At 29.7% G+C, this 10985-nt stretch overlaps 3 protein-coding genes across 3 annotated transcripts; 1 reads left to right on the top strand and 2 right to left on the bottom strand.

Moving 5' to 3' along the window:
* The first annotated feature begins 783 nt into the window (after positions 1 to 783).
* Positions 784 to 4898, top strand: LOC6038173 (alpha-(1,3)-fucosyltransferase C). The gene is made up of 2 exons (XM_001847952.2): positions 784 to 1674; positions 4466 to 4898. Exons 1-2 carry the CDS (start codon positions 947 to 949, stop codon positions 4896 to 4898), a joined length of 1161 nt encoding a protein of 386 aa, XP_001848004.2. The 5' UTR covers positions 784 to 946.
* On the bottom strand, positions 4888 to 6376 carry LOC6038174 (glyoxalase domain-containing protein 4). Its single transcript, XM_001847953.2, has 3 exons — positions 6102 to 6376; positions 5944 to 5993; positions 4888 to 5669 (listed from the first exon to the last, which is right to left on the bottom strand). Exons 1-3 carry the CDS (start codon positions 6189 to 6191, stop codon positions 4961 to 4963), a joined length of 849 nt encoding a protein of 282 aa, XP_001848005.2. The 5' UTR covers positions 6192 to 6376; the 3' UTR covers positions 4888 to 4960.
* A 179-nt stretch (positions 6377 to 6555) lies between these two features.
* Positions 6556 to 10946, bottom strand: LOC6038175 (alpha-(1,3)-fucosyltransferase C). Its single transcript, XM_038248954.1, has 2 exons — positions 10038 to 10946; positions 6556 to 7006 (listed from the first exon to the last, which is right to left on the bottom strand). The coding sequence occupies exons 1-2, from the start codon at positions 10778 to 10780 to the stop codon at positions 6568 to 6570; spliced, it is 1182 nt and encodes a 393-aa protein (XP_038104882.1). The 5' UTR covers positions 10781 to 10946; the 3' UTR covers positions 6556 to 6567.
* Between the last annotated feature and the right edge of the window lie 39 nt (positions 10947 to 10985).

Here is a 10985-nt window from a genome sequence, read left to right on the forward strand (position 1 = left end):
AAAAGTTTGGATTTTCGTTGTCCTATATTGGACCCCCATAATTTTTGCTAGAAAATTGCATTTCTTCGCTTTATTTTAGTAAATATCCTTAAACTTACATTACTTCGACTTGCTGAAGTTAAATAATCAGTCAAAAAATGATTAGATGGTTAATTCAATCATAAAATATAAATGCAGTTTTGTTGTGAAAATGCTAGTGGCCATGGCTGATTTCAGATGTCGGACTCAAAACACTTATTTTGGTGAAAAGGACAATTCAATGTCAGTCAATATTGTTCTAAATGATGCTGAACATGCCAAATAAAAGATTTGTAGACAACAACACGCTTGAAATTGTGATTTTATTGAATTTTCCATTAAAAACCCTTCAGAGGGTCCACTATAGGAAAGGGGTCCACTAATGGATAACGTACCCTAGTTCCGCACGAGTTTCGCCGCCATCTTGGAACTGAAACTCTAGTGCCGCACTCGATATTTTTTTCAGTTTCATGCGAGTTCCACGCACACTGACAAATGACGTTCGATTGAACCAAAACTGGCACCGACGAGTGCGGCACTCAGTGGCGCACCGGCTGTTCAAACGAACGTACCATAAGTTACGTACTATTTCTAAGCAATTTATCTGTTCTACGCAACTTAACTATTCTAAGTAAAGTGATTGTAGATAGGCCATAATGCATGACGTTTTTCCGCTGCCATTCCGAAAACCACTTATTTTTTAAAACCAAAGCATGTTGCAATGACCTTTGTGAAACGTGTTCTTAGTGACGTCTTGCATTTGATCGTGACAAATGTTTTTTTGATAGTAAAATGAGAACACCCATCGTGACAAAACGGTTGAGTTATAAATTTTCAAATATAAAAGATCGCTTAAATGAATGAGTACAAACTTCATGCGATCAAACGCGATTAGTGACAGAAGTAATTCTCGTCGAAGCCTGCTACGATGAAGAACATTCACCGGGGTCGGCTAGCAATCTTGCTCACTTCCGGAATCACGACGTTTCTTTTCGTTAGACTCTACGCCAACTCTGACAAACCCACCGCCAGCTACGATCCAATTGTAGAGGAAACCCCGTCACAAAACAACACCAAATACATCCTGCTCTACACCAGCTACTTCGATTTCATCAACTGGGACCACAGCAAGAAAACCAAAGGCCCCGATTTTTTCCGCTCCACCAAGTGTCCCGTCACGGATTGCGTCATCACAAGTCAACCGGACCTGCTCCCCTCGATCGACTCCTTCGACGCGCTGGTCTTTAACGCCGCCGAGCGATGGCCCCAGCCGATCCCGCCCCTTCGGTCGCCATCGCAGCTGTACGTGGCGGCCATTTTGGAATCGCCGGCGCACACCACGCACGTGCTCGAAAAGGACGGCGACTTTTTCAACCTGACCATGACGTACCGGCTGGATTCGGACGTGCCGTGGAGCTACGGTCAGCTGGCGGAAATTAACGGAGCGGTGGTTGGTCCGTCGGAGAGGGCGCTGTGGTTGAAGAGCGGGTTTCGGAACTACGCGAATCAAACGTTGCTCGGGTTGGTGAGGAACAAAACCAAGATGGCGGCGCAGTACGTTTCGCACTGTGGGGCCATTTCCGGGAGGGATAAGTTGGTTAAGGAGATTCAGAAGAGTGTCCAGGTGGACGTTTTTGGGAACTGTGGACCGATGAGGTGAGATTATTGTTTGTCACAAATCAATCAATCGTTATTATCGTTTGTTAATTTTGTAATTTTTTTTCATTTTTGTAAATTTTGACAATTTTAACAAATTTGACAATTTTGCCTATTTTGTAATTTTTGTAAATTTTGTAAATTTTGTGAATTTTGTAAATTTTGTACATATTGTAAATTTTGTAAATTTTGTAAGCCGAAATGTAAACAAACAGTCTGTTCTGCTTACGTCAGTAGATGTTTACATTAGAAACGAGCAGACAGACTATTTGTTTACACTTCGGCTTCGGCCCATTAACATTGTTTTGCTTGATTTTGTCAATATTGTCAATTTTGTCAATTTTGTCAATTTTGTCAATTTTGTCAATTTTGTACATTTTGTCAATTTTGTCAATTTTGTCAATGTTGTCAATTTTGTCAATTTTTACAATTCTGAAAATTTTAACAAATTTGACAATTTTGTCAATTTGGACAAATTTGACAATTTTGTCAAATTTTACAATTTAGTCAACTTTGACAATTTTGACAATTTTGAAAATTTTGACAATTTTGACAATTTTGACAATCTTGACAATTTTGACAATTTTGGCAATTTTTATATTTTTTACAATTTTTACATTTTTTACATTTTTTACAATTTTTGCAATTTTTACAATTTTTCCATTTTCTACAATTTTTACAATTTTTACAATTTTTATAATTTTTACAATTTTTACAATTTTTAACAATTTTTACAATTTTGACAATTTTTATATTTTTTTCAATTTTTTACATTTTTTACAATTTTTATATTTTTTACAATTTTTACATTTTTTACAATTTTTACAATTTTTATAATTTTTACAATTTTTACAGTTTTTACAGTTTTTACAATTTTTTCAAATTTGAATTTTGGTCACTTTTGTCATTTTGCTCAATTTGGTAATTTAGGTCATTTTGGTTATTTGGTCATGCAACTTGGGTCATTTTGATGATTTTTATAATTTTGTAATTTTTATAATTGTTGTATTTTTTTGTAATTTTAGTATTTTTTTTAAATTTCTGTAATTTTTGCATTTTTTGCAATTTTTGTAATTCTCGATTAAATTTTCAAAAGGTCCTATCTGCATAGGAAACCCATGACTCATAGGTTGTTATGAAAATTTATTCTAAAATTGTTGTATTTTTTGTAATTTTTATGATTTTTGTAATTTTTATTTTTTTTGTAATTTTTGTATTTTTTCAATTTTTGTAATTTTTGAAATTTGTGTAATTTTTGTTTTTTTTTTGCATTTTTTTATAATTTTTGTTTTTTTTTTTAATTTTATATTTTTTTAATTTTTTATGTTTTTTTTATTTTTTAATTTTTATGTTTTTTTATTTTTTAATTTTTGAAATATTTTTTTATTTCTTGTAACTTTTATAATTGTTGTATTTTTTTTTAATTTCTGTCACTTTTGAATTTTTTGCAATATTTGTAATTGTTGTAATTTTTGTTTTTTTTTGTGATTTTTTTCTAATTTTTGAATTTTTTAAATTTTTGTAATTTTTGCAATATTTGTAATTTTTGTAATTTTTTATAAAGTTTGTATTTTTTCTATTTTTTTTTATTTTTAAATTTTTGAAATTCTCGAATCAGTTTTCAAAAAGCCGTAAGAGTTATTGGTAAGCAAAGTCCTTTTTGCATCGGTATTCGACCTACTTACGAAAAAAAAAATATCAAAAATGCTTGAGACTGTTCATCTACACGTCCTTCAAGTGCCCCAAATTAAAGATAAATGAAATTTTGTTTTATTTGGAGAAAAACGAAAACTAGTCTCAAAGGTCAAGGTGGCTCTTACGGCTTTTTGAAAACTCATTTTTTTTTGCGATTTTTGTAATTTACGTAATTTTTGTAATTTTATTAATTTTAGTACTTTTAGTAAATTTAGTAATTTTAGTAATTTTAGTAATTTTAGTAATTTTAGTAATTTTAGTAATTTTAGTAATTTTAGTAATTTTAGTAATTTTAGTAATTTTAGTAATTTTAGTAATTTTAGTAATTTAAGTAATTTTAGTAATTTTAGTAATTTTAGTAATTTTAGTAATTTTAGTAATTTAAGTAAATTTAGTATATTTAGTAATTTTAGTAATTTTAGTAATTTTGGTAATTTTAGTAATTTTAGTAATTTTAGTAATTTTAGTTATGTCAGTAATTTTAGTAAATTTAGTAATTTATGTAATTTTAGTTATTTTAATAACTTAAGAAACTTTAGTTTTTTTTTCATAATATTTTGATTTTTTGTATATTTTGTAATATTTGTAATTGTTGTATTTTTTTGTAATTTTAAAAACTGTTTTTCTGGATTAAAAAAAATATTTATTGTTTTTTTTTAACTTTATTGATTTTGTCCATTTTTTCAATTTTGTCTATTTTGTCAATATTGCCATTTTGTGTAACTTTTGAAATTTTTGTAGTTTTGTAATTTTTGCTAGGTTTTTATTTTTTCTGTAATTTTTGCTTGGTTTTTAATTTTTTTGTTATTTTTGCTTGGTTTTTATTTTTTTTAGTTATTTTTGACATTTTTTCAGTTTTGCCTTTTTTTTGTCTTTTTTTGTTTTTCTGTCATTTTGGTATTTTTTGTCATATATATTTTTATTTTTGTTAGCAAGAATATCTAGACAACAAGCTAAAGTTAAGACTTTCAAAACTGACAGCTTTTATGAAAATGAGAAAACTCAACAAAATTTTTAGCTGGATTTGGAACTATCTTAGGATTTTTTAAGCGTTGATTTAGTTTTTTTAGGAATTAATAATTAAACCCTTCCCTAGATGCCCCCTCGGATCCCCCCGCTGCTCCCGCATGCTCACCGACGAGTACCGGTTCTACTTCGCCTTCGAGAACTCCCTGTGCCGAGATTACGTGACCGAGAAGCTGTTCAACGCGATGGATAACTACATCATCCCTGTTGTGTTTGGCGGCGTGGACTACTCCAAGTTTGTCCCACCCCATTCGGTGATTGACGTTCAGCAGTTTGGGACGGTTGAGGAGCTGGTCAATCGGTTGAAGTTTTTGGCGGACAATCCAGAAGAGTACGTGAAGTACTTTTGGTGGAAGGAACACTACCGGGTCGTTCGGAACCTGCCGTTTTGTGAGTTGTGTAGGGTGTTGCACGGTTCTGGGGGGAAGTCTCGGTACTATGAGGACATTAGGACGTGGTGGTATGAGGATGCTTGTCAGGTTAAGGCTAAGATTGAATTTTAAGAAGCGATCTTGTTTTTAATTTTTTCGCCACAAACTTAACATCTTTCAATATCTTTAAAATATCACTTGTCCTGGAAGGGATCCTTCTGGATGTACTTGTCCAGCTGCCCGTTGCTCTCCGGATCAACCTGGGACAGCTGTGAGAAACCCTCCTCGTCCACGAAGCAGATCTCGTGACCGTCCGGATCGGCCAGAATGATCACCCTGACGGTGGCCTTTCCCGGCGTGTCCAGCGAAATCAACGGCGTCAAAATCGTCCCTCCCGCAGCCTTGATGATCTCGTCGATCTTCGGCTGAACCTCGAACGGAACGGCGAACGCAATCCGTCCGTACGCCTTGGCACGATCGAGCGCCCCCTCGATCTTTGCCAACTTCAGCACGAATCCTCCGTAAGTAAGTTCCGCCGAATCCGCTCCCTTCGCCACCTGCTTCATCTGCAGCGTCTCGTGCCAATACTTGACCGACCGCTCCAGGTCCGTCACGTTCAGCGTGACCTTCCGCACCGGATCCGACTCCCCGGTCGCCTCGTTCACGATGAAAAACTTGTACCCGTCTGGGGAGGTCAGCACGGTATGGCGGGCGCCGGCCACCACCGGATAGCCGTGCTTGGTGGCACGATCGACGATCTCGGCCGAGGCGATCGTGACGCCGCCAAAGTCGTTGCCCAGCTCGTACGACTTGACGCCGTAGTTGTACGTTAGCTCGATCACGAAATGGGACGACTCCGGACCGTACCCGATCATGGTTTTGCTCCAGCGGTTGTCGTATGGACTGTTGGGTGAAGATTGTTAAAAAGTGCATTTCCCGATTACGGACGTCAGAGTCGAGGTACCCCTCAGGGGTTTGTTAGGAAGTTTGATGTGTTAGTGATTTCTATTGTGCATGACAAAGGTAAGTTTATTGGTGAAATTGTGGAAGCGTTTTTTTATAGGGGTAAGTATTTCTGTCAATCTGTCAAATTGTCAATTCAAAATGAAAATTTCTTACACCAGAACTGGAGCAATGTAAGAAAATTTCAACCTTGCAAAGCATATTTATGACTTACCCATTGCAAGCGGCATCACATCCTTGGGTGAATTCCTCGTGACGAAGCACCTGCAATTGAAAACATTAGAAAATCAATGAACTAGCAACAGGTGCGCAGCATCCGACCTTATCTAACAAGAGACACGATTTGATTCGTCATCCAAGCTAATTACCCACCTTCATTCCAAGAATGTCGCGAAAAAAGTTGATGTTCGCCGCTCGATTTCCAATTTTAAAGACATAGTGCAGCGCTCTGGCGGAGATCATCTTCCTTCCTGGTCAAGAATCGAAACCAATGTGAAGGTCGCAACCGGTTCTTGTTGGAAAAGAAAGTGTCGATTTTGGAGGGTTCTTCCGATAAGAAACACAAACAGAACAGTAGGCGATAAGCAAAAAAGGGTAGACGCGTCTTGCCACTTGAAACGCCGACACTGACTGAGTGACAAGTTGTTGCTGTCTGTTGCTGTGAGTTGAGTTGAGCGTGAAAACAAAGTAGGCTGTGTCTGCGGTTGGGGTGTTCAACTTGTTTGTTGGACGCGCTCTTTTTTGGAAAGGAAAATGGCAGACATTTTAGAAGTGAATACAGACTTTTTATTATTTTAACTATATCTTCTGTTGAGTTTGTGCCATAAGATCAAATCTTTCAAAACTCAATTTTCGCCTTAACCTGACAAGCTCCCTCAAACCACCACTCCCTAATGTCCTTATAATACTGAGACTTCTCCCGTGCCCCAATTCCGTGCAACATCCGGCACAACTCGCAGAACGTTTTGCTCCGAGTAACCCGGTACTGTTCCTTCCACCAAAAGTACTTCACGTACTCTTCCGGGTTGTCCGCTAAAAACCTCAAATAGTTCACCAGCTCCTTCACGGTCCCGAACTCCTGAACATCAATCACCGAGTGGGGCGGGACAAACTTGGAGTAGTCCGCCCCGCCAAACACCACCGGAATGATGTAGCTCTCCATGGCGTTGAACAGCTTCTCGGTCACGTAATCCCGGCACAGGGAGTTCTCGAACGCGAAGTAGAACCGGTAATCGTCGGTGAGCATTCGGGTGCAGCGGGGGGATCCGGGGGGACATCTAGATTTGATGAAATTTAAAAAAATAATAATTTTAAGAATTTTAAAAATTTTAATAATTTTAAGAATTTTTAAAATTTTTAAGAATTTTAAGAATTTTGAGAATTTTAAGAATTTTAAGAATTTTAAGAATTTTAAGAAATTTAAGAATTTTAAAAATTTTAAGAATTTTAAGAATTTTAAGAATTTTAAGAATTTTAAGAATTTTAAGAATTTTAAGAATTTTAAGAATTTTAAGAATATTAAGAATTTTAAGAATTTTAAGAATTTTAAGAATTTTAAAAATTTTAAGAGTTTTAAAATTTTTAAGAATTTAAAGAATTTAAAGAATTTTAAGAATTTTAAGAATTTTAAGAACTTTAAGAATTTTTTTTTTAAATTTTAAGAACTTTAAAAATTTTAAGAATTTTAAGAATTTTAAGAATCTTAAGAATTTTAAAAATTTTAAGAATTTTAAGGATTTTAAGAATTTTAAGAATTTTAAGAAGTTTAAGAATTTTAAGAATTTTAAGAATTTTAAGAATTTTAAGAATTTTAAGAATTTTAAGAATTTTAAGAATTTTAAGAATTTTAAGAATTTTAAGAATTTTAAAATTTTAAGAATTTTAAGAATTTTAAAATTTTAAAATTTTAAAATTTTAAGAATTTTAAAATTTTAAAATTTTAAAATTTTAAAATTTTAAGAATTTTAAGAATTTTAAAATTTTAAAATTTTATTTTTTTAATTTTAAGAATTTTAAGATTTTTAAAATTTTAAGAATTTTAAAATTTTTAAATTTTAAGAATTTTAAAATTTTAAAATTTTAAAATTTTAAAATTTTAAGAATTTTAAGAATTTTAAAATTTTAAAATTTTAAAATTTTAAAATTTTAAAATTTTAAAATTTTAAAATTTTAAAATTTTAAAATTTTAAGAATTTTAAGAATTTTAAAATTTTAAGCATTTTAAAATTTTAAAATTTTAAGAATTTTAAAATTTTAAAATTTCAAGAATTTTAAAATTTTAAAATTTTAAGAATTTTAGGAATTTTAAAATTTTAAAATTTTAAAATTTAAAGAAATTTAAAAATTTTAAGAATTTTAAAATTTTAAGAATTTTAAGAATTTTAAAATTTTAAAATTTTAAAATTTTAAAATTTTAAGAATTTTAAAATTTTAAGAATTTTAAAATTTTAAAATTTCAAGAATTTCAAGAATTTCAAGAATTTCAAGAATTTTAAAATTTTAAAATTTTAAGAATTTTAAGAATTTTAAGAATTTTGAGAATTTTAAGAATTTTAAAATTTTAAGAATTTTAAGAATTTTAAGAATTTTAAAATTTTAAAATTTTAAAATTTTAAGAATTTTAAGAATTTTAAAATTTTAAGAATTTTAAAATTTTAAAATTTTAAAATTTTAAAATTTTAAAATTTTAAAATTTTAAAATTTTAAGAATTTTAAAATTTTAAAATTTTAAAATTTTAAAATTTTAAGAATTTTAAAATTTTAAAATTTTAAGAATTTTAAAATTTTAAAATTTTAAAATTTTAAAATTTTAAAAATTTCAAGAATTTTAAATTTTAAAATTTTAAAATTTTAAGAATTTTAAAATTTTAAAATTTTAAAATTTTAAGAATTTTAAAATTTTAAAATTTTAAAATTTTAAAATTTTAAAATTTTAAGAATTTTAAGAATTTTAAAATTTTAAGAATTTTAAAATTTTAAATTTTAAAATTTTAAGAATTTTAAGAATTTTAAAATTTTAAGAATTTTAAGAATTTTAAAATTTTAAAATTTTAAAATTTTAAAATTTTAAAATTTTAAGAATTTTAAGAATTTTAAGAATTTTAAAATTTTAAGAATTTTAAAATTTTAAGAATTTTAAAATTTTAAAATTTTAAAATTTTAAGAATTTTAAAATTTTAAGAATTTTAAGAATTTTAAGAATTTTAAAATTTTAAAATTTTAAAATTTTAAAATTTTAAAATTTTAAGAATTTTAAAATTTTAAAATTTTAAATTTTAAAATTTTAAGAATTTTAAGAATCTTAAGAATTTTAAGTATTTTAAGAATTTTAAGAATTTTAAGAGTTTTAAAATTTTAAAATTTTAAGAATTTTAAGAATTTTAAAATTTTAAGAATTTTAAGAATTTTAAAATTTTAAGAATTTTAAAATTTTAAGAATTTTAAGAATTTTAAAATTTTAAGAATTTTAAGAATTTTAAAATTTTAAGAATTTTAAAAAATTAAAATTTTAAAAATTTTAAAATTTTAAAATTTTAAAAATTTTAAGAATTTTAAAATTTTAAGAATTTTAAAATTTTAAGAATTTTAAGAATTTTAAGAATTTTATAAATTTTAAGAATTTTAAAATTTTAAAATTTTAAGATTTTAAGAATTTTAAAATTTTAAAATTTTAAGAATTTTAAGAATTTTAAGAATTTTAAGAATTTTAAGAATTTTAAGAATTTTAAAATTTTAAGAATTTTAAAATTTTAAAATTTTAAAATTTTAAAATTTTAAAATTTTAAAATTTTAAGAATTTTAAGAGTTTTAAGAGTTTTAAAAATTTTAAAATTTTAAAATTTTAAAATTATAAGAATTATAAAATTTTAAGAATTTTAAGAATTTTAAGAATTTTAAAATTTTAAGAATTTTAAGAATTTTAAGAATTTTAAAATTTTAAAATTTTAAGAATTTTAAGAATTTTAAAATTTTAAAATTTTAAGAATTTTAAAATTTTAAGAATTTTAAAATTTTAAGAATTTTAAAATTTTAAAAATTTTAAAATTTTAAAATTTTAAGAATTTTAAGAATTTTAAGAATTTTAAGAATTTTAAGAATTTTAAGAATTTTAAGAATTTTAAGAATTTTAAGAATTTTAAGAATTTTAAGAATTTTAAGAATTTTAAGAATTTTAAATATTTTAGAAATTTTAAGAATTTTAAAAATTTTAAGAATTTTAAAAATTTTAAGAATTTTAAAAAATTTAAGAATTTTAAAATTTTTAACAATTTTAAGAATTTTTGAAATTGTTTTGATCAACCAACTCACTCCATCGTTCCACACTTCCCGTACACGTCGACCTTAACGGCCTTCTGAATCGCCTTCACCAATCGGTCCCTCCCGGAAACGGCTCCACAGTGCGACACAAACTGCGCCGCCATCTTGGTTTTGTTCCTCACCAACCCGAGCAACGCCTGGTTCGTATAATTCTGAAACCCATCCTGCGGCCACGACGTCCTCTCCGACGGAGCAACAACCCTCTGCTCGCCACCGATCTCACTCAGCTGACCGTACGTCCACAGCACGTCCGAATCGGCCCGGTAGGTCATGGTCCAGTTGTAAAAGTCGACGTCCTGCGCGAGATCGCGTTTGGTGTGCGCCGGAGATTCCTTAATGGCCGCCACGTACAGCTGCGATGGCGACCGGAGCGTTGGGATCGGTCGCCGCCACTCCTCGGCGCCGTGGAAGACTAGTGCGTCAAAGTAGGCGATTGAGGGGAGGAGATCTTGACGGCTCGTTACGACGCAGTCCGTTTCCGGACATTGGTGGTAGCGGAAAAAGTCCTCGCCGACGGTTTCCTCGTTGAGGAACCAGTTGTTGCTGGTGAAGAAGTTGGTGTAGGTGAGGATGTACTTGGTGTTGTTCTTTTCCGGCCTTTCGTCCACAAGTTGATCATAGCTAACGCACGTTTCAGCACAGTTGTCGAAAATAACATTGTAATAACAGTATAGAAACAGTGAAACTCCGAAAGCTAGCCCGATTGCGAATCGACCACGTTGAACGTTCTTCATCGCAGTAGGCTCTTAATTCGCTAACCTTTTCTAACAGTCTGAACTCTTTTTTCTTGTGCTCATTTATTGAACAAAATTTTCTATAGAGATATCAAAACATACTCTTAAAGCATTGAACTAGCACGATCGTTGGTAAACAAACCAGAGAGAAATAGTCACGTTCGTCTTAGCTCATCGTAGCAAGCTTAGATTTCCGACAACCGAT

Source organism: Culex quinquefasciatus, chromosome 1 (assembly GCF_015732765.1).
Source record: "Culex quinquefasciatus strain JHB chromosome 1, VPISU_Cqui_1.0_pri_paternal, whole genome shotgun sequence".
NCBI classification, from domain to species: Eukaryota; Metazoa; Arthropoda; class Insecta; order Diptera; family Culicidae; genus Culex; species Culex quinquefasciatus.

Coding starts and splice junctions, on each gene's coding strand:
- LOC6038174 (XM_001847953.2), bottom strand. CDS start 6,191: ATGATCTCCGCCAGAGCGCTGCACTATGTCTTTAAAATTGGAAATCGA. Junction 5,994..6,101: donor GCGACATTCTTGGAATGAAG/GTGGGTAATTAG, acceptor TTTCAATTGCAG/GTGCTTCGTCACGAGGAATT. Junction 5,670..5,943: donor TGTGATGCCGCTTGCAATGG/GTAAGTCATAAA, acceptor TTCACCCAACAG/TCCATACGACAACCGCTGGA.
- LOC6038173 (XM_001847952.2), top strand. CDS start 947: ATGAAGAACATTCACCGGGGTCGGCTAGCAATCTTGCTCACTTCCGGA. Junction 1,675..4,465: donor GGGAACTGTGGACCGATGAG/GTGAGATTATTG, acceptor ACCCTTCCCTAG/ATGCCCCCTCGGATCCCCCC.
- LOC6038175 (XM_038248954.1), bottom strand. CDS start 10,780: ATGAAGAACGTTCAACGTGGTCGATTCGCAATCGGGCTAGCTTTCGGA. Junction 7,007..10,037: donor GGGAAGTGTGGAACGATGGA/GTGAGTTGGTTG, acceptor CATCAAATCTAG/ATGTCCCCCCGGATCCCCCC.